Source organism: Melopsittacus undulatus, chromosome 4 (genome assembly GCF_012275295.1).
Source record: "Melopsittacus undulatus isolate bMelUnd1 chromosome 4, bMelUnd1.mat.Z, whole genome shotgun sequence".
Lineage (NCBI taxonomy): Eukaryota > Metazoa > Chordata > Aves > Psittaciformes > Psittaculidae > Melopsittacus > Melopsittacus undulatus.
Window position 1 is genome coordinate 93902312 of NC_047530.1, and position 25904 is coordinate 93928215.

The 25904-nt window shown below is 35.4% G+C and overlaps 1 protein-coding gene across 1 annotated transcript in view; it reads left to right on the forward strand.

The window, feature by feature from the left end:
- Positions 1–25539, forward strand: part of KIF20B (kinesin family member 20B) — a 38425-nt gene extending 12886 nt beyond the window's left edge. Inside the window, exons 14-33 of the mRNA XM_031044659.2 lie at positions 155–294; positions 849–993; positions 2157–2424; positions 3149–3210; positions 3350–3469; positions 5082–5244; positions 9044–10244; positions 11524–11662; positions 12561–12683; positions 13039–13099; positions 13928–14053; positions 14317–14453; positions 15463–15618; positions 16561–16740; positions 17300–17461; positions 19984–20187; positions 21656–21733; positions 22441–22585; positions 24141–24283; positions 25303–25539. Of these exons, the coding sequence (XP_030900519.2) occupies positions 155–294; positions 849–993; positions 2157–2424; positions 3149–3210; positions 3350–3469; positions 5082–5244; positions 9044–10244; positions 11524–11662; positions 12561–12683; positions 13039–13099; positions 13928–14053; positions 14317–14453; positions 15463–15618; positions 16561–16740; positions 17300–17461; positions 19984–20187; positions 21656–21733; positions 22441–22585; positions 24141–24283; positions 25303–25380 (3831 nt within the window). The 3' untranslated portion in view covers positions 25381–25539. The remainder of the gene's footprint in view (positions 1–154; positions 295–848; positions 994–2156; positions 2425–3148; positions 3211–3349; positions 3470–5081; positions 5245–9043; positions 10245–11523; positions 11663–12560; positions 12684–13038; positions 13100–13927; positions 14054–14316; positions 14454–15462; positions 15619–16560; positions 16741–17299; positions 17462–19983; positions 20188–21655; positions 21734–22440; positions 22586–24140; positions 24284–25302) is intronic.
- The last annotated feature ends 365 nt before the right edge of the window (positions 25540–25904 follow it).

Genomic DNA, 25904 nt, shown 5'->3' on the forward strand with positions numbered 1-25904 from the left:
AGTTCAATCTACTCATGAATCTTCCTGTTGTATGAATGACTTAGTAAAAGAACTGTAAGAGCTTTTGCCAATTAAAAGCGCTGTAATGGTTGAGGAAAGGGGAAAAAATGTCACTTGTGGGAAACTGTTTATTGAAAACTTTTGGTAATTCTAGACACTGCTGAATCTCATAGAAGATTTGAAGAAGAAACTTATTGCTGAAAAGAGTAACAAGCTCCTGCTGGAACTAAAAATTCGTGAAGAAGTCACACAGGAATTTACACATTTTTTTGCTAAACGGGAAAGAGATTTCAAGTAAGAGAGCTTTAAGCGGTTTTAAAATTACTGATTAAAAAAAAAAGTAAAATTCACTTGTTTCGTAAACCTGTCTCTCGGCCAAAAGAAACCATCCACGCTCGTCTGATAGACTTGCATCTGTTAATACATCAGTTTTTCTATTTGGATGATGAGTTCAGGGAAAATGTCTAATCTGTAAGTGGTGTTTGTTCCGTTAGAGCTTTCCCTGCAAGAAAGGCTTTTTTCATAGGATTTCTATTAAAAAGAGGGACACTTGCGTGTTCTTTAGTTACTGAAGTCTTGGGGGTACTCCAGACAGGTATTGTGACTCAAGAAGCTTACTAAAAAACTTTAAGTGCCATCCGTAGTCTTTGAATATATTACTCTCCCCTCATTCTCTGGGGGTGTTTGGCATGGGAAATATACTTGTATTTTGGTGTAGCAGCACTGTTTTGTGTATCATTCTATTGTGCTAAAATAAACAACTTTTGTTTATAAGCAACTGTACTAATAACTTCTTAGCATCTTGTGCTAGCTAGCTTTTATCTGACTGTATTTTTCCTACTATATAGAGAATGCCTTTCTCGGGAACGAGAACGACATGAAGAGAATACTGAAAGACGCCTGGAAATCTTCAAGGAACTTGTAAAGGGTTATATTAAAGACACAGATGAAGGATACAAAGACACGCCTGGCAGTGAGCAAGCTGGACCTCTGGTACTTTTACCTTTGCACACCCCCTACCCCATGCTCAAACATCTCTTTTACTAGCTACTCATTGTGGCCATTATGTCTTGGGGATTAGAAGAGTGGTTTCAGAGATTGTGCTGTGTAACTGTATCCTCAGCAAGATGTATTTATCCAGTTTAATAGTAGTTGTTGAGACTTGGATGGGTGTGCATTTAAGCATCTTTGGGGTTTTCTGCATTCCTGCCACACAAAGTAAAAGTTATTGTGTTTGAAGAAATTGCTGTGTGTGTGGAAAAATAAGATATTAAATCTATTGCTTTAGGTGCTCTAAAGTATTTGAAGATGACTCCTTAGGCCCCATATAAAGACTGTAATGGCATGCTCTCAGACTTTTTTTTTTCTCTTAAGGCTGTTGTAGCTACAACTGAGGCAATAAGAACTGAGTATACACTGAGGTGATAGCTAGACTCTCAACTTGAGAGTGGCTCTTGTTTGGAACACTTTGTGTTTTTAAACCAAGAAACAACAACAACAAAAAACCCACACCACAAAACAAAAACCAGCTGCCCCCCATTCCCCCCACCCAGAAAACCAAACAAAATAAACAAAAACACCCCCCAAAAAGAAATCCATATCAAACCACAAAACCAAAAAAAACAACCACCACTACCAAAGGTATTCTTTTTATTCTTTATCCTTTGTATCCTTCATCTTCAAAACTACCAAAAAAACCCTAAAAGCTGTGAAGAGGAAAGATGTAGTCAATGTTTTAAGCACAGCTTAATTTGATAAATCAGTACAAACTTTTACTAATATATGAAAATTTCAGATGTATTCCTACTAAAACTGTTCTCTTGCTGTATTTAGTCAATGTTCTCAGGTAAAAAAAAATAATACCTGCTTTTGCACAAAGTTTGGAAGAGATGCTTTTTTGGTGATGTAAAAAGAAATGTGGTGGGTCATTAGCTGTTTTAAAAAGTCAGAATAGTTATGACTTGATACTGCCGAGTTGTGTATAAAGGTAGACAAAAACTGGCAATCAAAACAGATAAAACCACATGATGGTTTTGAAACGGGAATTAACTGTACTTATATGTTTGAATTCATAATGGTCTTCCGATTTTTCTGTAGAAATAATGACTATTGGGTAATTATTTGATATTTCTAAATGGGTATAAATTTTCTTTCAGGATGAACACCATAGCATTCAGCCAGGTACCTACACTGATCTTGAAGGCATTATTGCTTCTGTGCAGGATGATATTGCAGATATCAAACAGCAAGCAGAAGAGGCACAGAAGTACATTGAGAGTCTAGAGGACCCACAGAAAGCTATAGCTTGGCTTGAAAAAGAACTGGGAAAAACTACCACTGAGCTAACTAAGACCAAAGAAGAGCTGACAATGAAAACCAAGGAACTAATCAAAGCTGAAGGAGAGCTGGCAAAGAAAAGCAAGGGTGAGCTGGGTGTAACTGTGATGTGAAAAGCAGAAAAAAAAGAAAGGACTGACTACTGACTGCTGCATCCCTGGCGGTGTTCAAGGCCAGGTTGGACAGAGCCTTGTGACATGGTGACATGGTTTAGTGTGAGGTGTCCCTGCCCATGGCAGGGGAGCTGGAACTTGATGATTTTAAGGTCCTTTCCAACCCTAGCTATTCTATGATTCTGAGTAGAACAAATGATCTAGTTAAGCAGGATTTTGGAACCAAATCATATGTATCAAGGTGGTAAGCAGTTGTTTTATGTATGTTCAGTTTGAGCAATTCCACAGGTCTTGGTTATTCTATTTTTAAGACAACTTAATTTTATCTATTGCAGGCTTCTGAATCGTGGGATAAAACAAAATTGAATCTTGATTTCATGATATTGTAGTGCCAGCACTTTACATTCTGCTGATGCACAGTTTTTGGCTACCCTGTGGAACGTTCATAGAGGAAAAAGTAACAATACCTTTATAATACAGTTTCACCAGGAGTCTCTTGGCATGATCTGTATTTTACATGGGTTGCAAGGCTCAATTCTGTTTAAAAAAAATCTACTTCCAAAATGTCTTATGAGTAGATGTCAACATTGAAATAAATAAATTTATTCAAAAGCTACTGAGTTATCACAAGACCTGAAAAGATAGACTAATAAATGGCATATTGGCTGCTTATTTGATACAGTCTTTTCTTGTTACAGACATTGAAACACAGATGATAAAATTAGCTGAGTCATCTGAGCAGCTTAAAGAAGCATCCGAGGTAACTATCTCAAGAAAAAACTTGTGCAAAATGATGTGGTTTAATACAGAATTCCAGTAGCTTAAAATTCTGTTATAACTGATATTGCTTCCAAGTAGTTAAAATTTAACACCGAAATACTGTTTTTTTCATTTTCAAGAAAATGAATACACAGAATAAAAGGATTCAAGAACTAATGGACATAGTGGAACAAAAAGATGATGCTATTATGAGACTACAAGATTTAATTTCCCTTTTAGAAGAAACTGTAAAAGACTATGTAAGTCTTGGACGTCTCAATTTTCCTTATGCAAAGATGTAAATCTATCTTAAAACTGGTTTAACTTTTAGAAAACTGATTTTTTTCTGTAAGGAATTGTTGCTTGCTTGAATGGTAGCAGATAAGTTGGCATTGAAAGTAAAGTGACAGTGAAATGTGTGTGGGGGTGGGGAGTGTGGAGAAATGGAACTTTCAAAAGCAGTGGTCTGGAGTTATTGGGCAGCTGGAGATGAGACTTAGAAAAGCCACCCTAAAGAAAAGGTGGGTGGGGAAACAAAAGTGAAAGTTGGAGGACTTAAACAGTAGGAATGGAGGGATTATGTCACTGTCCTTACTTTTGCCTGAATGGAAGAGGAAAAAAAAGGAGGTTTTGCTGCAGTAAAAAGTCAAATTTTATTTAAGTCAAGAAGTTAATAATGTGAGAAGGATAGTGATTGCTTAAATTAGTAAGGAAAAAATGGTATGTTTCTCCCACCATCACCCCCACCATGCACAGACCCTTTTAAAGGGAAGACATGAATATGTTGAGCTGAGTTTTAACTGGGAGTGGTTGGCCAGGACATCTCTGCTTTTGATATGGTTAATAAAGCTTGCAACTGGCTAGTCTACTACCACCTGCTGAGTATCAAAAGACTAGCTTGGCTAAATGTATGCTGGTTTTTAAACAAATAAACAAAAAAAACCTCATCAATACCTGCATTTAGGGTTCTTGGGTTTTTGGTTAGTTTTTTTTTTTTTTTTTGAGCATGATGTCCAGTAACCTGAAGTAGTTCTGAGAACCCTTCAAATTAAACTTAGCCAGGGCTCTGACCTATTTCTGTCTTCCACTGTAGACTTAAGGCTTTGATATACTTAATCTCCTGCTCTGTTTCCTGCCCCACAGCAACTTAACTTTTCAAAAGTGTGAATGTTCTGAGTGCAAGAGTTTTGATAACTCCAATCTGTCCAGTGCTTCTGGAGAGTGTGTGGCATAAAACTTAAAATGACCACAAACCTTATGCCTGCATAGATTTCCCCTTTTCTCTTTTTTCTTTTTTTTTCCTTTTTTTTTTCTTTTTTCTTGGTAGTACTTTAAGATGAATAATTGGTCCTTGGCAACCAGCATGGCTTGTTACTTCTGTCATCTTAAAAGTAAAACTTCATTGTTAATCAAATGTGCAGTCTAACTGGGCTTTTAAGTTGCAGCAGATCTGTCATGATAAATAAAAAATGGTATGTGGCTTTGCTGAATGAAAGCTGTTAAAACTTCCAACTACCAAGTATGACAAGGAAGTGATGAACTTACAGAGCTGACTATTTGCCATTTGTACGAATTAGGAATTTTCTTTTGACACTGGACACTGCTTTAGATAAGAAGTAAAATCCTCTTACACGCAAGTCTTGCATTTTGTACTTTCCTAGTTTCTTGCTATGCTTCTGTACTTCAGACAAGCACAATGCTTTGCATTATATCTGAAAGCATACCTGCTTTTGTTTTAAGTAACCATTAGGGTTCTCTCACAACCCCTAAACATATTAGATAATTTTGTGAAAATTCTTGGTTATAAAAGATTAATAAGCTTTTTAATTGCTTACTTTGTAAAACTTAAAAGTAATTTTTATTTTAACACAGAACAACACTGTAAGTAGCCTTAAAAGAATGGCAGAAAAGAACTCTAACCAGGTGATTGAAAGCAGTCAGTTCAAGGATTGTGAAGATACTGTGTTGGAAGTGGGAAGAAAACGCTGCTTTGAAAATAGGCCTACTCTGGAAGAAGAGCCACCTACAAAGAAAGGTACAATTTTTACCATCGCTCAAGAGGGGGCCTCCCAAAAAAACTTGATTAGTATTCCAGAGCAGAAACTAAAAGCTGTGAAGCATAAACATTGCATTATGAAGAGAAAATCTACTATATTAAACTGTAAATGGAAGTAACTTGTGTAAATTTCATCTGTCTTGCAGCAGATCCTATACTGTGCACTCCTAAATGTTTAAAATAAAAGTTAGTTTTTAGACTTCTGCTTTTCCTCATCTGTTTATGGACTTGCGCACTCAGTTGTAGTTCTTAAATTTCTTAACAGCTGGTTTTGTGCAGAACTTGCTCTTGATGGACTTCTGGCAGAGTAGCAGCTCCCACTCAAGTTGTTTTAAAATATTCTAAGCAATCATCAAAGGGGTCTGTTAATGACTGTTTTCAGTCATACAGCTGTTAAACTTTGTTTCGTTATGAATGCATGCTGTGAACATACCAGCTTTCGTCACTGTGACAGTGCTGGCAAAGTAGAGAAACTTTCTACTTAAATGGAAGTAAAAATTATTTCAAGTCCACAGATAACATATTTTGTGCAGCTCACATGTTTGCACTTCAATCTTCTCACTTTCCTTCCTTCATCTGTGAGCTTACTAGTTCTCGTAGAATGAGGTGAATAAACTAGCTACAGTGGAAGACCTTTAAGGGTAAGAGTGAAACTTAAAAGAACACTGCACTTAAATTATCTATTTCATTAAGGTCTATTAATCAGTGAGATTTGAGCTATGGGACAGATCTTGTACAAATGGTATATGTAAGATTTGCCTGCATCTAAGTGACTTGATGGCATACCTGGCTTTCAGTTTCTCAGAATTATGGAAAAGTACATACAAAAGCAGAATGAAGTGTCTTCCTTTTTTTGTCCCTTGCTTTCTTGCCTTCCTCCTGCAGAATAGATGCAAGCAAGAAAATGTTCCAGGGGAGGATAGGATAGAAAAATAGAAATAAGACTTAAACAAATAGGAAACAGAAAACATTTAAGTCTGTAAAGAGGAGATAAAACATGTTAAAAGGAGACTTGTTAAATTCACATGCTCACAGAAATCTGTGGATACAGATAGTGAGTAAACCAAATGCTGGACTGTCATGTATCACACCCTGCAGTGAAAGGACAAGGGAACACTATTGAGTGGAAGATTAGTTTAAGTTTACGGAAAAAGCATTTCATGCAGTGGGTAATAAACTTTTAGTATTTTCTGCCCTAGAAGGTAGGAGAGGCAGATGATTCTCAGATTCCAGAAATGATTAGACAAGCTAATAGCTAATATTTCCACACACAGATACTGAAATGGTTAAGCAGAGTTATACTGTCCCATATTCTTCCAACAATCCCAATTGTTCTATGTCGGGGAAGGTCTGTAGGAAGTGGCTGGACCTAACAACATTAGAAAAAGGCGGTAAAATATTAGGCTATGTCAACTGATGGTGTGTGATGCATTAGGGCATTTGTCATTTGAAGTCTCTTTTATTTGAAGATGTATAAATGTCACACTTACAGAAAGCTTCTGTCTCTGTACCAGATGCAGCTCTGTTATCTTTGATTAGGATGAATATCAGATTATAGCATTGCCATTTGATGGTGCCATCTATATAAGGGTGGGAACTGACACTCATCTAGACTTGTTGATATACTAGATATTAGTAGGTTTATCATGACTGAAGCTTATCTAAACAAAAATAGAAAAGGGATCGTACTCAAAACAAAAAATTGGCTATCAATGCCAATTAATATACGCACTGAGATTCTTCTGTTGGGAAGAACAGGCTATTCAGTCATGTTAAATATGTTTCTTTTGTGGGTGTTGAGAATAGAAGGCATCTGATTTTAAAACTGAGTTGTTTGAAGCTCCAAAATTGTGACATTCATTAATATATGCTCACATTTAACCATTCTTGTGAAATGTACAGTAGAACAATTTGTGCAGCTAGACTTAGGCTAATGGCCTAAGACTGAAGTTTACTTTGAGAGTACATAAATTTTATCTTGTTTTGAACTTTCTGGTTTTGTACTCTTCTTTAAAACTTGCCTTCCATATTTTGGAGTGGGGCTTTTTCTTTTTAAGTACTTCCTACATAAAAACTTTCTGGACTAAATGTCGTGTTTTCTTGCACTAGTATTTTACTTTGTTGCATGGATGTGATTGTCAATACCATGCATCTAAATAATTTCTGAATCTTATTGTGAATGATCATACCCTACTCACTGTAGGTGTTGGGCTATGATCTGCCACTTTTTTCATCTTGCCACCTTACATCACAAAACTTACCTTAAGGTACCTTGGCACCTTTCCCTTTTAGGGTGAACTATGTAAAACTCATGTTCAATGTGAAAATATGTACCATTTGGATAGGAAGAAAATTATCTCCCCACCCAGAATTTTTCATCTTATAGGATTCAAAAGCATGGCTTTACAAGCCAAAGTAAAGCTGCTGTTGTGTCTGACCTGGCAGGAGCACTTGATATATGTCTAACTAGAATAGAAAAGGAAAAGTACAGAAAAGCATGAAGGAAAAATGTCCGGTGGAATTTGATCACTCTAAAAATAATTAAAAAAAAAAAAAAACAACAACAAACCTGAAATCAGAAATCCATCTCATTTGAGATGGAGAACACTGTTGCTAATGTTTTCAGTATGCCTTTTTGTTGCTAAATCTACAAGACTTGTTGGATCTGCTTGGAGGATGCTTCTGTGCGGTGCCTATTTACTTAATGCTTCCAAGGTAACATGACAGCCAAATTCCACCTTTCTGTAGTTACAATACTTGCAAGAACGCCCTGTCAGGTTTGATTTTAATACTAAGACATAGAATGTATGCTACTGATTGGACACTGCTGGATTCTAAAATGCTTGTGTGAAGCATAGCTGGAGTTGATTTTGAAGGTGATGAAATGTCTGTTATTTTAGTTAGAATTGCTCATTACTTGGGGGCGGGGGGGAACTTGGCTTAAGCTAATAAAATATTTATGAAAACCTGGGGTTGGGGTGGAACATTTCACCCATCTTTCTGTGAGAACTTTACATGCAAGATATTAGGTGCATGCATATAGTTATCCTTATATGTTGTTTAGAAACCAATTGAAAAGAGAAGAAGGTCCCACCACAAAGCAAAAAAAAAAAAAAAAAAAACAAAAACTCATGCTGGATTTTTAGCTTAACTTTTAAAATGAATGTATGAACTTTTAAAATGAATGTATGAATGAAACTTCTCAGAAATGTATATGACATAGCTCTTCTAAGCATGATATGTGTGGTTGCTGGTTGTATTAGAGACATTGCTGAACTGGCGAAGGTGGAAACTAGATATGACTGTGAATGGCATGTAGCTCACAGGTATCACTATGTATCAGTAAAACTAGAAGGGCCTTTCTACTAGTGGTGCAGAGTAGGAGGCTGGAATAGAGCCATGGAAAAGTATTAAGATTTCTCCTGCTGCAAACTTTCTAGAAGCTTAATGGGCACTTGTTGCATTTTAAATTATTCTGAGGGATTTAACTACTTCAAGACCAAAATGTCCATTGGTATGGGTAAATACTCTATCCCTGACAATGTTCAAAGCTAGGTTGGGCAGTCTTGGGTGATACGGTCTAGGGTGAGGTTTCGCTGCCCATGGCGCTGGGGTTGGAACTCGATGATCTTAAGGTCCTTTCCAACCTCAACCATTCTATAAGGGTGTGGCTTTCAGGTAGTGACTGCTTTCTGTATAGTAATTGCCATCTGGTATTGCTAGTGACTTGTACTACCTGTATTTAAGCAACCTGACCTGTATTTTTTTTCTTGTTTAGGAGATACAAAGGAGAGTTGGGAACATGACACTCTAGAGCAAAAGAGAACTGAATATTTGCAAGCAAATACTTCTGAAAACCTTGCAGAAATACTTACACTGAGGGAAAGAACTGAAACCTTGGAAGGTCAGCTAGCTGCACTTGAAGAAAAGAATAAAAAAGAGTTTAGCGAGCAGATGTCAAACTTGCATCTCAAGCTTTCTGCTTCTGAAGAAAGGGCTTTTGGCTTAAGTGAAGAACTTCAGCAGTGTCAAGCTGATTATCAGGTGATTGCTTCTGAATTGCACAAACAGAAAGCTATAAATAGGGAACAAGAAGAAAAGATCATTCAGCTAAATAACGAAGTAGAAAGTGCAAAACAAAAGTTAATTGATAAATTGTCACAAATTAAAGCAGTGCTGTCCAAAGTAGATGAGTTGTATAAATCTCACTCACTAGCTGAGTCTTATGCTGTGGATATTGATTTTGTTAATCTAAAAGCTTCATTAGAGTTTCAAAAATGTGAACTAGAGGGAGCTCAAGTGAGTTCTGTATGCATGCAGTCCCAAACTGCTTCTACAGAAGATCAGAGATGGGAGGGCTCCTTTCACAGCAGTGTTGAAAGCATTTGGGAAGAATGCAAAAATATTATACGGGTTTCTTCACAAAAAAGTCAGCGGATTCAAGAACTACTTCAACAAGTTGAAGACTTAAAGAAAGGACTTGATGACTCTGAGAATTGTAATAATCAACTGAAAATAAAATTAAATGAAATTGCAAATCAAGATCATCAGTCCTCAAAGGAAAGAGAACTTATGAGTCAGTTAGAAGAACAAATTCAGAAGAAAACACAGGATTTTGAAAAACAGGCTGCAGAAGATCGCAGAGTAATTGCTGAGTTCGAGGAGGAAGTTACCACCTACAAGGAAAAAATAAGAGAGCTTGAATGCCTGCTGGAAGCTTTTAAAGCTAAAGATGACAGCATAGAAAAATTAGAAAAAGTACTCAAAGAAAAAGAATCTATTATTTTAAATCTAGAAATTAATACAGTAGCTCTGCAAGAGAAATGTGCCAATTCAGACCTAACCATTAAAGAACTAAATGATAAAGAAGTAAATCTGAAGGAGGAAATTGTGCAGTTGATGAACAGTTTGGAGAATATGAAACACAGTCTTCAGGAGAAAGAGAAAAATGAGGATGAGCAAATACAAACTATAGAATTGTAAGTAAATACTGAGAACTTCTAGACCTTTGAGAACAGACTCAAAGCTACTTTCTGTGAACATCAGTTTATTTTGACATAACACTTGCATGTTTATCAACTTTTTAAAACAAACTGCTTAAGAAGTTTTAATATACTACTTGAATTTTACAGTTGCATATTCTGCTGCTTATGTTTTCCTCACCTGTTTATTTAGATGCATATTTATGAAAGAATATACAATGTGGAACTACTGCAAGGGGAAACAGGAGCATGCAAGGAAATAAAGAATTCTTTGGGGATCTCTAAGATTGTTATATTGCATACCCTTACTGTAGGAAATAACATATAGTTTAATATTATATCCTGTAACTTGTCTAAAAGCAGGTAATGTTTTCTTTGGAAAGGACTGAATGTTAAAAAGGAAAAGAAGAAAGTTAAAGAGCTTAGGGAGTAAACAGCTGGTTTTGGTTATAGCTATTCTAGGTGAAGAGAGTCTATAAAAACTTGAAGAAATAACAGGTTTAGAAGGATAGAACTTTCCCCAGCCCCTTCTACTTTTTAAATCTTTAAGAAATAAGAGATTAAATGTATCTGACAGACTGCATTTGCTATGTGCTAAGGCAATTGTAAGAAAAAATAGCTTCAAGATGTTATGTAGCCCTTCTCCTTACTAGGGTTTCGTTTGTGCCATACTTGTAGTTGTAGCTTGTAGCATATACTCTGATGCACAACTTAACATGAAAGTCTGGGGATCCCCCACATTGAAAGGTGTTCCTCCTGTTGTGTGTCCTTGTTTTGTATCATCAGTTATAGAATCTGAAAAACCTTCTGTTAGTTTTAAAGTGAAAATCCAAGGTGTCTTACTGTAAACTTAAAAATAAATATGATAATTTAAAAATGAACTCATCAAACTTCTTAATTATTTTGTAGCCCTTGTAATAGCAGTACTTGTTGTAATGTTATTGTTTTTTCTATTTTCTTATTTTTACATATTTTGGTCCTTACAAGGTCTGGAATGTAGGTATCAAGTTTAAACTTCATATTAACCTTGTTCCTTTTCTTTGTAAGAACACCTAATGATAAAAATGGTTGCTCTGGTCTGCTTAAAAATAAATTTCAGTGTTCAGATATGAATCTGATCAGTTTATTACTTCAGGATCATATAATAAGCTGAAATCCAAAAGTAAAGTTGTAAGGCTTGGCATCTATCTGATAGATCTAAGATTTTTTTTTATTTTAATGAATAAAAACAGTATAGAGCCTAATGTCATTTATGTCTCTTAATTTTGAACACAAGGCTACGTAAAGATCTTTCTGAAAGTTCTGCCCTTGTACGGAGTTTGAAAGAAGACTTGCAGAGGAAAAAGGAAGAATATACAGATTTGAGAGAGAAATTTTCTGATGCCAAGAAACAAATTCAGCAAGTACAAGAAGAGGTTGGTAATAGAGGCCTAATGTTTCTTCAAATTTGTTTGTGGTTCTGTTATTAAAACCTGTTTCCACAAATTTCAAGCTATGAATGTTACGTGGTTAATAATAAAGCTGTTTCAAGTGATACATTTAGCATAACAGTGAATCTTAAATTAGATTGCCATTGAAGTTGTAAACTAAAGATACTACCAGATGTAAAAAACACAGATTAATACAGATACTGAAGGGGGATGTAAATTTTGTTAATGTCTTTTAAAAAGGTTTGTAAAAACTATGGCTAATCTGGTTATGGCCAAGTAGTTTATAATCCTTTTGACAACAGTAGCCTTATCTTATTTGCTCTGACTTCAAAGACTGATGTTTCAGGGATAAAACACTGATACCTGGAAGGAGGAGATGGATTATTCAGAAAAAGGAACTTTTAAAAATTTGAATTGCGTTTCCTATTAAGGTGTGGAGAAGAAATGAAAACATGGAATCACTTTGTTAATTGTTAGTATTTGCTTATCAAGCAGCAGGGTTTCTTAGAACCTCATGGGATATTACAAGAACTTAAAATCCAAAAGACTATTACAAAAGTTGGGCTTGAAAATTAAGACTTGAAGTATGAATGTCTTCCCCAGCAGCCTATAATTTGAGGATCTATTTCTACTCAACTTTCAGTGTATAATCCCTTGTTTGAGAAATAGCAAGGAAATGAATTTGTAGGTTGATTAGGTTATTTCCTTGTAGGTCTTTTTTGTTTTGTTTCTTTTGTTTTTGTTTTTAACCCCTTGCCCCTGAAATTTAGCTTTTTTGCAAATATTTAACTCTTAATTAAAAGTTATTTATGTAAATTGCAAAGGTTGTAAAAGGCTTATACAAAATGCCAGCATTCCTTGATGTCTTTGTGCATTGTTACAGGTGGGTACAATGCGATCTGAGGAGAAATCACTGAGGAACAAGGTTAGTGAACTTCAGAAAATTAAAAACCAGCTTAGTGAAGAAATGGACATCAAACAGCGCACAATTCTGCAACTCAAAAAGGTTGGTGTTTTTTTTTTTTTACTATTCTTAGGTTTTTTTTTTGATGAATTTAAATGGGACAAGCAGCAGGAGAAAGCTTCCAGAAACTGAGGTAAAGCTAAGAGTAGCCAGTTTGAAATTAATTTTAATAGGTGGATAAAAGATGCTTACAGAATTTCTCACTGCATGACACTGTCAAATTGTTTTTAAATAATCTGACTAATTATTACACACAATACCTGCAGATATTCTGATTAGTGACAGATATGTTAGTAGTAATGTTTTCCTCTAAACTTTTTTGGGTTTTAATCAACTTGAATGCTCCTTAACACCACATAAAAAATTAATGCTGGACTGTTTTTCTTAAATGCTTTAGGAGCAGTTGAATAATGAGAAGCTGGAAGAAATATCCAAACAGTATGAGAAAACATGTAAAGGTCAGAAAAAGCTGGTTTTATTACTTCCTCCCTTTCGTGTGGAATGGCAACGTAATGAGTTTTCATGTTGTTAATGAACTTGGAACAGTTTTGTATATTTATATTTAAAAAAAATTAGGAACTTCAAACAGGGCTGAATTAAAATTATACAGTCAAGAACTAAATATTATTAAGGCATTATTTGCAGGTACATTTGAAAGCAGTCAGTCTCAGATTAAGAAATATGAGCTCAGAAAGTGTGAATTTGCTGATATGTGTCAGCTTATTAAATGTTGGTATTTATTAGCCATTTTAACAAATTGGAACACTGAAACACTAACTAGCACAGTAACAGTTTCTGCAGGCTTGACAGGCATCTAGCAGTTATACAGTTATTAGTTTCCCATTAATACAAGCCACAGTCTGATGTTAAACTGAAATGCTTGCCTAAATCAAGTTCATGAGAATCACTTAAGAATTTTGGATTCATATAGTTCAGTAGAGTTGCACTGTTTCTAATAGAGCTTTTGATCTTGGGGAACAGGGAAATGGCTTTTAATAAAGGCCCGTTGGGAGAGAATAGTGGGAACAAGAAGAGGGCTTGTCCTGGTTTTCTGTTGGGATATAATTAATTGTCTTCCTAGTATCTCATACAATGCTGTTTGGCTTTTAGTTTAAGATTGATGTTGAAAGCAACAATTAAAACATCAGTGTGTTAAGTAGTGGTTTCTCATGCTCAGTTAGTCACAAGGAGCACAAGAAGCTGGGAGGGAGCACAGCTGGGACAGCTGACCTGAACTAGGTTGAAACATGATACGGCTCATCTGTAAATATTTTTCAAACCTTCAGATCTGTGTGCAAAGGAAAAAATAATTGAAGATATGCGGATGACATTAGAAGAACAAGAACAGACGCAGATTGAACAAGAAGAAGTGATTGAAGCCAAACTAGAAGAGACCAACAGATTAGTTTTGGGTAATCTATGGAAAGGGAGCAGGGAGGCAAAATTATATTGGATCTATTGTGATTAGATGCCTTAAATTTATGGTTTTATTTGTTGACTGCTATTTAGGCATTAATTTTATGTAGTACATAACAAACTTCTAACAGTTAAAGGCTCTGTTGTCCCTTTGCAGTCACAGCTGATAAATCCATGTAACTTTAGAATAAGGATGTGAATGTGCTCAAATATGCATTTAAACTATATATTATATAACTTCATTTTGTGTACTGACTAGAACTGGAAGTGTGGAAGCAGAAATTTAGAGAGCTGAATAACCAGAGCAATAATGACTGGCAGCAAAAGATGAGCAAACATGAGGAGAAAAACATAAGTGAAAATGAGGAAATAACGAAGCTGCAAAAAGAACTGAAGGTAAAATATGGTCATGTAATTCATACTTAGTTTTAAAGCCATAACTTTCATTTAGGAATCTACTTTTTTTTCTGTCACTGTCTTCAAGAGCTAGGGCTTCATATGGCAAGTTATTACACTAGTAAAGGAAAGCTCTATAAGCTGGTGTGCACCAGCACAGCAAAGTCTGGATGCAATATCTTTGTAACATATGGCATCACTGCCCCGTAATGAACTGCACTCTTCCCTATATTATGCTACCATAGATGTCCTTCTATAGCTAGGCTTCTCTTACAATTGTCTTAGCTAATCTAACTTCGGATAGCTATTCCAAACCACTTTCCTGTCAGTTACTTTGGCAACTAAATCAAAGTCTTTCAAGATCTTGCTCTTGCTGTATGACCTGTAACCCCTTCTTGTTAGCCTGAAGATTTAACCTTATTCTCAGTGGATTAGGGAGGAGATTTCCCTCCTCCCCCATAAGCAGCTGTTCGGGTGCTTTCCATTTTTATGTAGGTGAATGTCTGACAAGAGATTTGATTGTGATAGGAAAGGCGGCAAGGTTGCTGTGGATTGAAGGCGATGTTCCTTGGTATGCCCTATCTCTGCCTACCATTCGAACTGTACTGTATTCTTTGCCTTTCAGTCTTGAAATAGAAGTTTTCTAACATGTCCTGCAAGGCAGCATAAAAGATTGGGAATTTGTAAGTTAAAAGAGTCTTTTTACTTCTGGTGCAACTTCTACAGTGTGCTCACTCAGCACATTTTTAGATGAGGAAAAACAATTTTCCATGAAGATGTGTCAGTCTGAGTAAAACATGCTGAAAATTGTTCATTTTTTTTTTTCCAATACAGAGGAACATATGAGAATGTAATACTTACACTTGGGAATATGCTGGAGTAAAACTGTGTTAGGATTTTTAACTTTTTGAAAGAGATCTGTTTAATGGTAATCTGGATTTTGAGGTTTTGTGGGTTTTTTTTTCCTTAATCTCTACTTATGGTTTTATTTCTGGTTTAATTAAAATAGGAAAATGAGGCAAAGTATCAAACTGATAGAAAGAAGTGGCTGGAGGAGAAAATGACACTCATACATCAAGTAAAAGAAGCTGAGATGCTTCGCAACAGAGAAATGAGAAAATTTGAGGAGGAAAGAGAGCACCACATAAAGCAACAAGCAGAAATTGTAAGTAACTGAAGGTCTTAGTGTATTGAATCCTCTAGTGTCTTTAGTACAGAGCAAATCTCATGTGAAGTGTTAACAGTGTGGATGCTTGAGGGTAGCTGACCTTTGTCAAAATCCTCTCACTTTATCACATGGCAAAGCCTCGATGAGGCCATCTTGTTAAGAAAAGGGAAGAATAGGAGGGTCACAAAATGAAAAAGCATAATATGTAATGAAAGTTAACACGCCTGTTCCTTTCTATCCTATCACCACCTCACTGAATTCTTCAAACTTTATTTTTTTGTGTAAAACACGTATCAGTAACCTACACTTACATGAATTGCTGCTTAATTAAAGCTAAGAAAACATATTTTGAAAAACAGGATTGTTTGGCTTTTTCCTAAAAGCATAAGTTAAAAAAAATCTTCTTTTGAGATTTAGAGTAAAAATACCAGGTTAAAATGCTAGTGGGTTTGCTCCTGTATCACTTTCAACTGAGAGTTAATAGCAAGGTAAATACCTTGCCTGTCCACCAGTCTGCATCATGGTTGTAGTTCTTGAGTATATAAAATTATTAAATGAATCTAACCAATCTAAAACTGTTTTTGCATCCAGATATAGTTGGCAATGACTTTCTGGACCTGCAATCAATACAAGAGGGTATTAGGAGCTTAAGAATACTTCAATATTATCTGTGACTTTGTTTGCCTGAGGCTTGCTCACTCTGATTTTATTACTAACAAAGAGTATAAATATAGATGCAGATTTTCTAATTGAAGCATAGTCTGCTTTTGTATGTCTTTTTTAAGAATAGTTTTATGCGAGCTTTGTAAGATCAATATAGGCTTTCAAGTTTACTCAGGCTGTAAAATAGTAATACTATGTGAAACCAAACTATCAGAGCAGTTCAGATAGTGTGTAGAACTGGTGTTCAATTCTAATCTATTTCTTTTCACCATTTAGGAAAGACTTGCTGCTGCACAGCTGGTAGAAAAGGACAACAGTCTTCAAAAGTGGCGTGAAGAAAGAGATAAATTAGTAGAAGCTTTGGAAATACAGCTCAAGACTTTGGTTTCTAACACCACAGAAAAAGATAAGGAAATAGCAGAACTGAAACAGGCTGCGCTAAAGAATTTGGGAAAGGTTCTCTCTCTTGTTCTTGTGGGAATTTTTTTCTTTGTTTCTTTGTTATTCATTAATTCTGCAATACACAATACTTTTTGTGTTTTGGCTCTATTTTTTCTTATTGTCATCTTGAAGCCGTTAGCAGCTCATTGAAAATAGAAACTTTGTTTGAAACTGAATTTGTACCAGTAACCAAAGTTTCAAAACATTTAGTGGTTTATTTAAAGTCTCTTTAATCTTTTGATTGTAAAGTTGGACTGGAGATCTGAAACAATTATCATAGCTGCTGCTTTTTTCGCAGCCCCAGGGACTTAATGAACAAATGGGAGGTGAACTATTTATAACTCCACATAAGTAGAGTAAAATAAAAATTTGCATTTTATCTTCCCCAGGTGTTACATGACTTCCCTTCACTTTAAACAGTGACCACTCATACATGAAATTGTCATCTTTTTGTTGAATAGCTGACTGGTTTAGCTTGCAGTTCTGAAATTGATACTTCCGAATAATGATGCTTGTGTATATGTTTTCTTTTGGCAATCCTGCAATTTGTGGCATTTTTTGCTGTGGTTTTTAGGATAACGAAACTGATATAGAAGAACTAAGGAAACAGCTGGCTGAGAAAGATGACTTTATAAAGAAACTGAAACAGCAGATTAACCATGAAAGTCTTCCACCTATAGCAAAAATAACTTTACCTGAAGGAGAAGAGGAAATAGATCAGTCTGTAAACAAAGAGGTAGGTTTTTTTTTTTATGGAAAGTATGTACTAATTATAAGTTTTTAATAACTTTTGTTTTGTCAATGTTGCTGAAGCATATATTGAGAATCTGACAAAACTTACTGTTCATAGTTTTTCATACTTTATCTTCAGTTCTGAGTTCTTGTTCATTCTTTGTCTCCAGCTTTTGCTATCAGAAATAGGGTACCTACATTAATAGAATACTATCTTTTGACATGTTATAGAATTTACATACCTGAGGGGAAAACTAGTTAACTAATCCAGGTTCTAGAGATTTGAAGACATTGTAGTGCCATTTCAGTTTGATTATGCTAAGTAAATTTCAGCTCAAAACTTTTGTGATATTGCCTATACTGTGGTAATAGAGATGTTTCTGTAGTATTTCTGTAATAGGAGCTTCCAACCTATATGATGGTTCAGAAGAACAAAACAGTATCTTGCATCCCACACAAAACCAAAACAATATTTGAAGTTTACACAAAGAAAATATCAACTTTACATATTTCTGGAAGGAAAAATTGAAAGGCTTGCAACTCTACTGAGGCTTCCAATTCTGATTGAACCCTTGTGTGTTAACTTGAACACTATTTAATGATATAGTTCTGCTAAACTGAATTAATGCTGTGTGGCTCTATTGCTAATTAATAGTGAACAGGGCTGAAAGTGGATTTGCTAGCAATCCCTCCCCTGGCTGCTAGAACATGCATTTCTCCCCTTGCTGCAGAGCTGGACTGAATGACAAAATACATCTCTTTTCCATCTACTGCCAAGTAAGACTGGCTAGTTTCTTGCTAGTTCATCAGTTCAGCTAGTGCCATATAGATAAAGCTTGTGATGAATGAGGGAGGACAGAGTAGTTCTCAGAAAGGTTACTGCTTTACACAGCTTTGTAATAGCAGGTAAGAGAGCACCATAAATATTTTATTTTTTTGCTATTAAAATAGTTATTGAAGAATTGTTGTGAACAGTTGGTGCTGACATTTACCTCGAGGAAGTAGAGACAATACTTGTTCCTATGGGTAAGCGGTGGTGTCTAGGAGGATTATCATGTGAGAAACTTCTGTTTGTGTGGAAGTGCATGGGGTGAAGTTTTGGGGGGAGAAGTCAAATAATTCCTGGGAAACATTTTGACGATAAGGAAATAAAACTAAAGCATTTAAGGGTATATGCCTCTTGCCATTTAAGAAGAGGCTAAGAAGATAGCACTCTGATTAGGAGAGGTTAAGGCTACTGGAGAGTTATGGAGCTGAGGTTTACGAAATCATGGTTGTGGTGGGTAAACAAAAGCCAGAGCGGTCTTTCCTAAAATCCTGCAAGAATTGGGCAGCTGCTGGTGAAACTAATAAGAGAATTTAAACAAATAAAATAAAATAACTTATTCCCATCTGAAGCCACTAATGATCTTCTGAAGATAGGTACTATCAGCAGGGAATAGAGAAACTTGTATTTGAGATCCATAAATATATTCACAAATGGGTACTCTGAGGATTAAGCAGAGGTATATCATTTGACCCCTCTAATGCAACAACTGAGAGTGCTGGATGAATATGGAGAGAACAGATGACAATGTGGCTGGGATAACCCATCTTATCCCTCAATAACAGCATCTCCCTTTGCCACTGCGAGAGGCAGAATATTGAACAAGATGGAGTGCTGCTGAGATCCAGCAGGGCATTTCTTATAATCTCTTAGGGTGAATAGATTTTAGTGATTCAAAATGTCCTGTTTCCTGTTGCCCTAATGGTGACCTTCTAAAAGGTTTTGGGGTTGTTTTTTTCATGGCTTTTTTGTTTATTTGATTTTTGTTTGTTTTTTTTTTCTGTAAATCTTTCTTGATGATCAGATCACCTAGTTTTGTTGCTCTTGGTAGCAATAAAAGTTGTGTGACATAATCATGTGACTATATCTGACCTGAACCATGTGTTCTTGAAAACTTACCTATTGCTGAGGCTTATGAAGTGACTAATTATTAAGCAGAGTGAGGAAGTCCTGATCAGTTGAATTTGGCTTGAATCAGTCGAACCTTGTTACTTACACAATTAACTTCTGTAAGTGTAGAAGGGGAAGGGAAACCTGCCTGAAAACAAGCTAGAGAAAGACTGCTTTTCTCTCAAGCTCCTATTACTGCTTAGCTCCTAAGAAGCAGCAGAGTTAAAATGAGTAAAATCGTGTCAATGCTACTACTGCTGGCTATGGAAACTGTGACTAGCTGGTCTGTCCCTGAGGAAAATGACTTGCAAACAAAGTATTAGGCTGAGTTCAGCAAGGAAGACTAAGTTCTGTGATCATGTATGGAAATGTTAACTTTTTAAAATTTGACAAAAAAATTTTAGAAAATAAGAGGTAAATTCTGTTGTAGTTGAGGTAGATTTCTTCGTTTTTATTAGAAATATTCCAAAAGCTGACCACTAGAAAAAGGAATGCTTGCTTTGCAATCCACTGGAGAAGGATATGTATTATAGCATTTAAGTCATAGTTGTTTTAAAGCTTGTTTTCGTAAAATGTTCCTATGCTTGCAGGACCATTCTGAAATTGTCCTTGACTCATCTGAAGTGTCTACAGAAAATGGAAAAACTAGTCGGTTTCCAAAACCAGAGATGGAAATCCAGTTCACACCTTTGCAACCCAGTAAGATGGAGGTGAAACACCAGGGTAGCACCATACCAGTTACAGTTAAAATGCTCAAACCAAGAAAGAAAAGAAAAAGTGAAGAGATGGATGAGGTATGATCTAGACCAACTGGCATACTATGTTGTGCAGCTTTTCTCTAGTACTCTAATAATTTCTTAAAATCCTATTCTTCTGATTCTCACTGAGACCCAAAAGATATATGTAGAGTATATTTAAGGTTCTTCAAACATCATTCTGTCCTTCCCCCTACCAAGTGAATAAATCTCTGGCCTGTGATGTATAAGGTGATAGACTTCAGTTTATCCAGACTCTGTCCCCTTGTCTCTGATTTACACTTTTTCTTCACCTTTTACATTTCTCTCTCCCTACAAGTACTATTTGCTTCTGCCTCCAGCTGTGATGTATGTGGGATTGTGGACCAATTCTATAGAATTTTTCTTTTGGTTTAGACAATTTTTGATGTCAATTATAAACCCCTCTAACGGTCAATTACAAGTTAAGTCTGTGAGCTTAATCAATGCATTTCAAAGTTTCAAGACCACTTTCTTCCATATTTAATCTAATGTAGTTATAGAATCATACAATAGTTAAGGTTGGAGAGGACCTTCGTGTTTTTAGAGAAGATTGTTTTACCTACTCATTTAAATTCTTTCAGTGTAGTTTGTGTTCATATCCTTATGGGAGAACATTTGACAAAGTAATTTTTCAATAACATGAAACTAAATTTAAAAGTATCTTGCTGCTGTTCTGTTCACCCAAATATGACTCTTAAATATAATTTGTTATGCTAAATAGATTATAAAAGGATTCAGCAACTTTTAACTGTCACAAGGCTACTGAAGACACAATTTGTTTTTTAAATTGTCTCAAACAGAAAAGCATGTTGTCAGCAGTAAAACTGTAAGGGCTGGTGGGAAACCTGTGGTGCTCAACCACGTATTGCTCATCTCCCTTCGTTTTTGTTTTGTTTTGTTTTGTTTTTTAAGAGGTGGTATAGTTTGGGGTTGGAATTTTTTGGGGTTTGGGTTTGGTTTTTAAAAACCCACATCTTTTGCTGAGATTCTATAATTAGCTAAAGAACGCAATTCTCTTTCTCTTCTGACACTGTTATCAGTTGGTATGGCTGTTGGTTACCTGAAATCTCTTGGCACTAATTAACGACATAAAAGCCATCTTTTAATGACAGCTTAACACTGTCATGTTAAGCTGTCTATGTCGCTGACGTGTTTTTGTAATTGTCACTGTGAATTTGAATTTTCATTTAGATTTATTGAGTTAACTTAAATTTGTGTATTTGCTTCTCAAATGTCTTAAAGCCAGAAGTATAGGAAACAATGGAAGGGAGAAAATAATGTCTGAATGTTTTGACCACAGGTATTTCTAGTTCCCTTCCACAAGTCTGTTTAGCATTTAATTAATTTGAATAATTCTATCCAGTGTTAGCCAGTGGCTCCCTACTGTTAGTCACAGTATTTAAACAGTGACTGCTTCTATAATATAAATAATTGTTGCTTTTTTCAGAAGAATCCTGGGTAAAATTTGTCATATTTATTTTCTTAGGATTTTGTGAAATGTGAGAACAAAAAAAATGCAAAACCTGCTATGACTAACTCGCCTTCTACAAGCAACAAGAAAACGGTTTGATTTTATTCTATTTTTGATGTTAGTTTAGCCTTTTCTGTAAAGGTGGACTTGTGAAAGGAGCAGACATACGCAGAAGTATCTTATCTGTATCTATGTACTTGAGTAGGATTCTAAACATGTTGTCTTCCTAAACTCAATAAGCTGACCAAAAAGAGTAAGTCTGTATTTGCCAGGAATGTGTACTAGCCGCACTATACAATCATTCATAGGGAATGTGCTTTCATATTGAACATCCTGTTAATATACATGATGTTATAGGCAATACCTTTGAAGTAAAAGCAAGGTTTATTTCATCTATATGCATGAAAATTGTAAAGATTATTTTAGGCACTAGTAGTAAACTGGGTGGGTTCAGAGGATGGATAGTAGATTCATTTTCCCCACCAGTTTTCTCTTGTTTTAGTTATAACTAGAACAGCTGGTCTAATGAAATTGCCTACAACTTTGAATCAATTTTTTTTAAGAAATCGTTTTTTATATTTCTCATGCCCTTAAACTTTGACAATGTTTTTTAATTCTGGGTATAAAATAAGGCTGTTTATGTTTTTTGCTGTGGTAGTATCATTAGTACAATAAACAGAGGTGTCAGTAGGAAAGCTCAAAATATCAATTTGAAAATAACACCAAGGTAAAATAAAACGGAATTAAACTTTAAGATAAGTCAATTTGCAACTTAGCAATGCTATTTTATTTCTGTACAGACGTCTACTATACAGCTTAGAAAACCATACCCCTTAAGAAAGCAAGAAACCACTTCAAGTAAGAACTCGGCTAAAAAGAAAGATGGAACACTACAAAAAATTGGAGATTTCTTCCAAAGTTCTCCTACTATTATTCAGTCTAAAGGTTTGTACAGAACAAATAAGTCTGATTGCATATTCTCTGGGCATTGCAGAATAGCTTTTTTCTACTGTAACCTATTAATACATATACTGTTAAATGGTAAGTCTGCTTCATCAAGTTGCTGTTTTCCTGATGAAATAAAGAAGTCTAAACTGGGGCCTGCTATATTCAACCTTGCAGAGCAGAAAAGGCTGTCTTTATTGCCAAGACTACATGATTATAAAGTTTAGGTTGTGAAAGGTAAACTGGATGCAATGAAAGGATGCAGGATGGAATATATGCATATAAATTAATCATAAAAGACATAACTGTTAAGCTCAACATGTTGGAGTTACTTCGGTTTTGCTTACAGTAAAACAATTAAGGGCACTTTCAGGAACTTGTGCTGCTGCTCTAAAGGAAAAAAGCTGAATCCAGATTCTGAATCTAAGCTTGTTCTATAAGTGATCCCTCCTCACCCACACCCCACCTCCCCACCACTTTGTTTCTTTGGAAACTGTATTAATGCTTTTTTTTATGTACATATGTGGGAGAAAAAATTAGTTCTACAGAACCTAAAAGCTGGTGTCTTATGAAAATATTTGGAAGACTTCAATAAGCTGACTATGAAACGATTAATGGATTTCACTAATGAATAAAAGTTTAAGCATAGACTTGGGAAGATTAACTGCTGGGACTTTCTACTAAAGAACATGTTATTCTTTCCTATATTAGAACATGAATTCTGATTTAGCGTGTTTAAAACAAAAATAAAATTAGCAGTGGGCAAAAGGAATTGCCTGTGTTAAATTCTAAAATGTGCAATTGTTTGGTTAAAACAAGATCAGTCATTATTCAGTGTGGGTGGTTAAAATTAAGATCTTTATACCAACTGAAAAACTTGACTTGCCACGGAGTACATCTTACCTGCTGTAAGACAGTCTAGATGACGATACTGGGATTTTTAAAACATTCCAGGCTTGTCAGATTTGGCTCCATGAGGACAACACTGTCATCCATGTAAGCCAAATTCAGGTTACTCAAAATTTCACCCTGAAAATACTTAATCTGGGCAAATGAGGTCTAATTTGTAACCTTTATTATGATGTCCTATATTTTTTCTCTTTTATGTAACTTGCTATTGTTCAGGATGTCTTTCTTTTCTAGCTCATAATATGCATACAGTTATCTCTTTATAGAGCTAGTCCTGCCTTGGTAAAACTACAGAACTATATAGAGAAAATTGACTAGCCTGTGCTCCTATCAGCACAAAGAAGTATTAAGCCTGTTGTTCAACTTCCTTTGAATTGTTTATTTTTCCAGTGAAATCTGAATTCTAACTGATTTTAAAGGACACATTTAAATAGCAAATTAAAGCTTTTGCACCCCAAGCTATGGAAAACTTTTTTGAGCCACAGAAAACTGTGATAGTCAAATACCACATCTGAATTTTTATATTTAAACTGCAGACAATATCTTTAATTTTTAAATTGTTTTTAATAAAGCTTGCTTTGTTCATTAGGTTTGAGGTTTACAAACACAATAAGACATTGATTTATGTTTAAATATTTTCATCTAGCAAAGAAGCTGATTGCAACAATAAGCTCTCCTAATTCTGCAGAACCAGAAATCATAAAAGAAAATGAGCTGAAGCCAAAACGAGCTAAGAGAAAGCTGTATTCAACAGACATTTCTTGCCCTCTAGATATCCCTGCTTCTTCAGTAAGTGAATACAGGTTACTGTTCTGTCCACTGTGATCTACTTCTGGAAATGTGATTTAAAATACGCTATTAGGGGGACAGAGCAAATCTGAAGGTCTAATCAAGTTGCAGAAAAAGTTTGAGAATACTGATTTATTTCTTGATTCTACCTAGCCATTGCTTTTGGCGTCTTCTCTCTGCTGTTTTACTTTTTCTCACCTGTCCATAGATTTGAAGTAACATAATTGAAACACTAAAGCTATAAAAGTCTGCAACTACAATTAACTTTGCAGGGCAAGTGAGCACCAAAGGTAACTTTCAATTCCACTTATGCCCAGCTGATATTTAGGTTACTGTAGGATGATGGTACATCCATGCTTTTCAAAGCACAGTTGAGATAGCCTTCTGTGTGTGCTTAAATTGTGTTGCCCTAAGCCAGCCTAGAACAGGTCTTCTAGGCCAGGGTTTGATTTATGACTTCTGAAATCCACATAGATGGTTTTGACAGTAACTATGATTGCCCATAGTGAGATATGCTATTGAATTTTCTGTAAATTGTATCAATGGATACAGCAGAAACTAAAATGTTTTTCACATGAGGATGAAGAAAATGAGAGAAAGCAAAAGAAGCTAAGAAGCTTGGAAGTAAAAGTGACAGACCAAATCCCAGGAAATCAGAAGTTGCTAAAGGAAATTAAGATAAAAATGTTTTCTGAAAACTTTGTGTTTTGCAAAATGAGTATTAGAGTTTAGAAGTGAGAGCTGCTTTCAGATCACATTTTGCTTTGGACTTTAGTATTTGTTTCAGCAAAAAGAAACAAAAAAACAGGTTTTGTATGTCCCTGGTATTTGTCGCTTATTCTGATGCAATAAAAGAGTTTTTCTGTACTGGAGACCTCTGGCTAAAAACCAATAGGGAAATTTCATTCTGAAAAGAACTTCTGGGGAAAAAACAGATTGTTGATTACATGGGTCTAGAAGTGTGTGTAATTTTTCTCTGAAGAAATGCTGAGTAACCTTTGAAATATAATCTCTTTCAGATCCTTATAGAACAAAAAGAGAAGGAAAGCGATCATCTAATCATCAAGCGACGGCTTCGATCAAAACAAGCTAAATAATCTCCCAGCAGCATGTTTGTATTTCCTTGTTAGGTCATATTTCCGTTGTATTATTTCAGTTGATTGTACATAGGAAGTAATTGATATTTCATTATGCTCTGAAGTGTGTATATAGATGTATAGAATTGTTCTGATGTTTTTTTGACGTCATTAAAACTGAAATGCTGTTCAAGAAAGCTTGTGTCTGAGGCCATTTTTTTTTTTTTAAATTTTTTTTTTAGGAATGTTGTCTTTGGAAGTGTTCATAATTTACCCATTGTGCAGGAAGTACTATGCCTGTGTGAAATGGTTGCTTTTTCAGGTGGCCAGTATATCTACAATTGGAGTATGACTACATATCAAAACTTGTATATGGCTTTCTTTAGTCTTCTCCAGTAGACTGTCTGAGCATGAAATGCCTCATTGTAAGGATAATGCATAGTTCAGTTCTGTAGATCCTGATTTGCAAGACCAGATTCTCATACTAAGTTGTTTATCTAGTTTCTTGACTGAAATGGAGTTGTACCCTTACACTCTTCCATGTC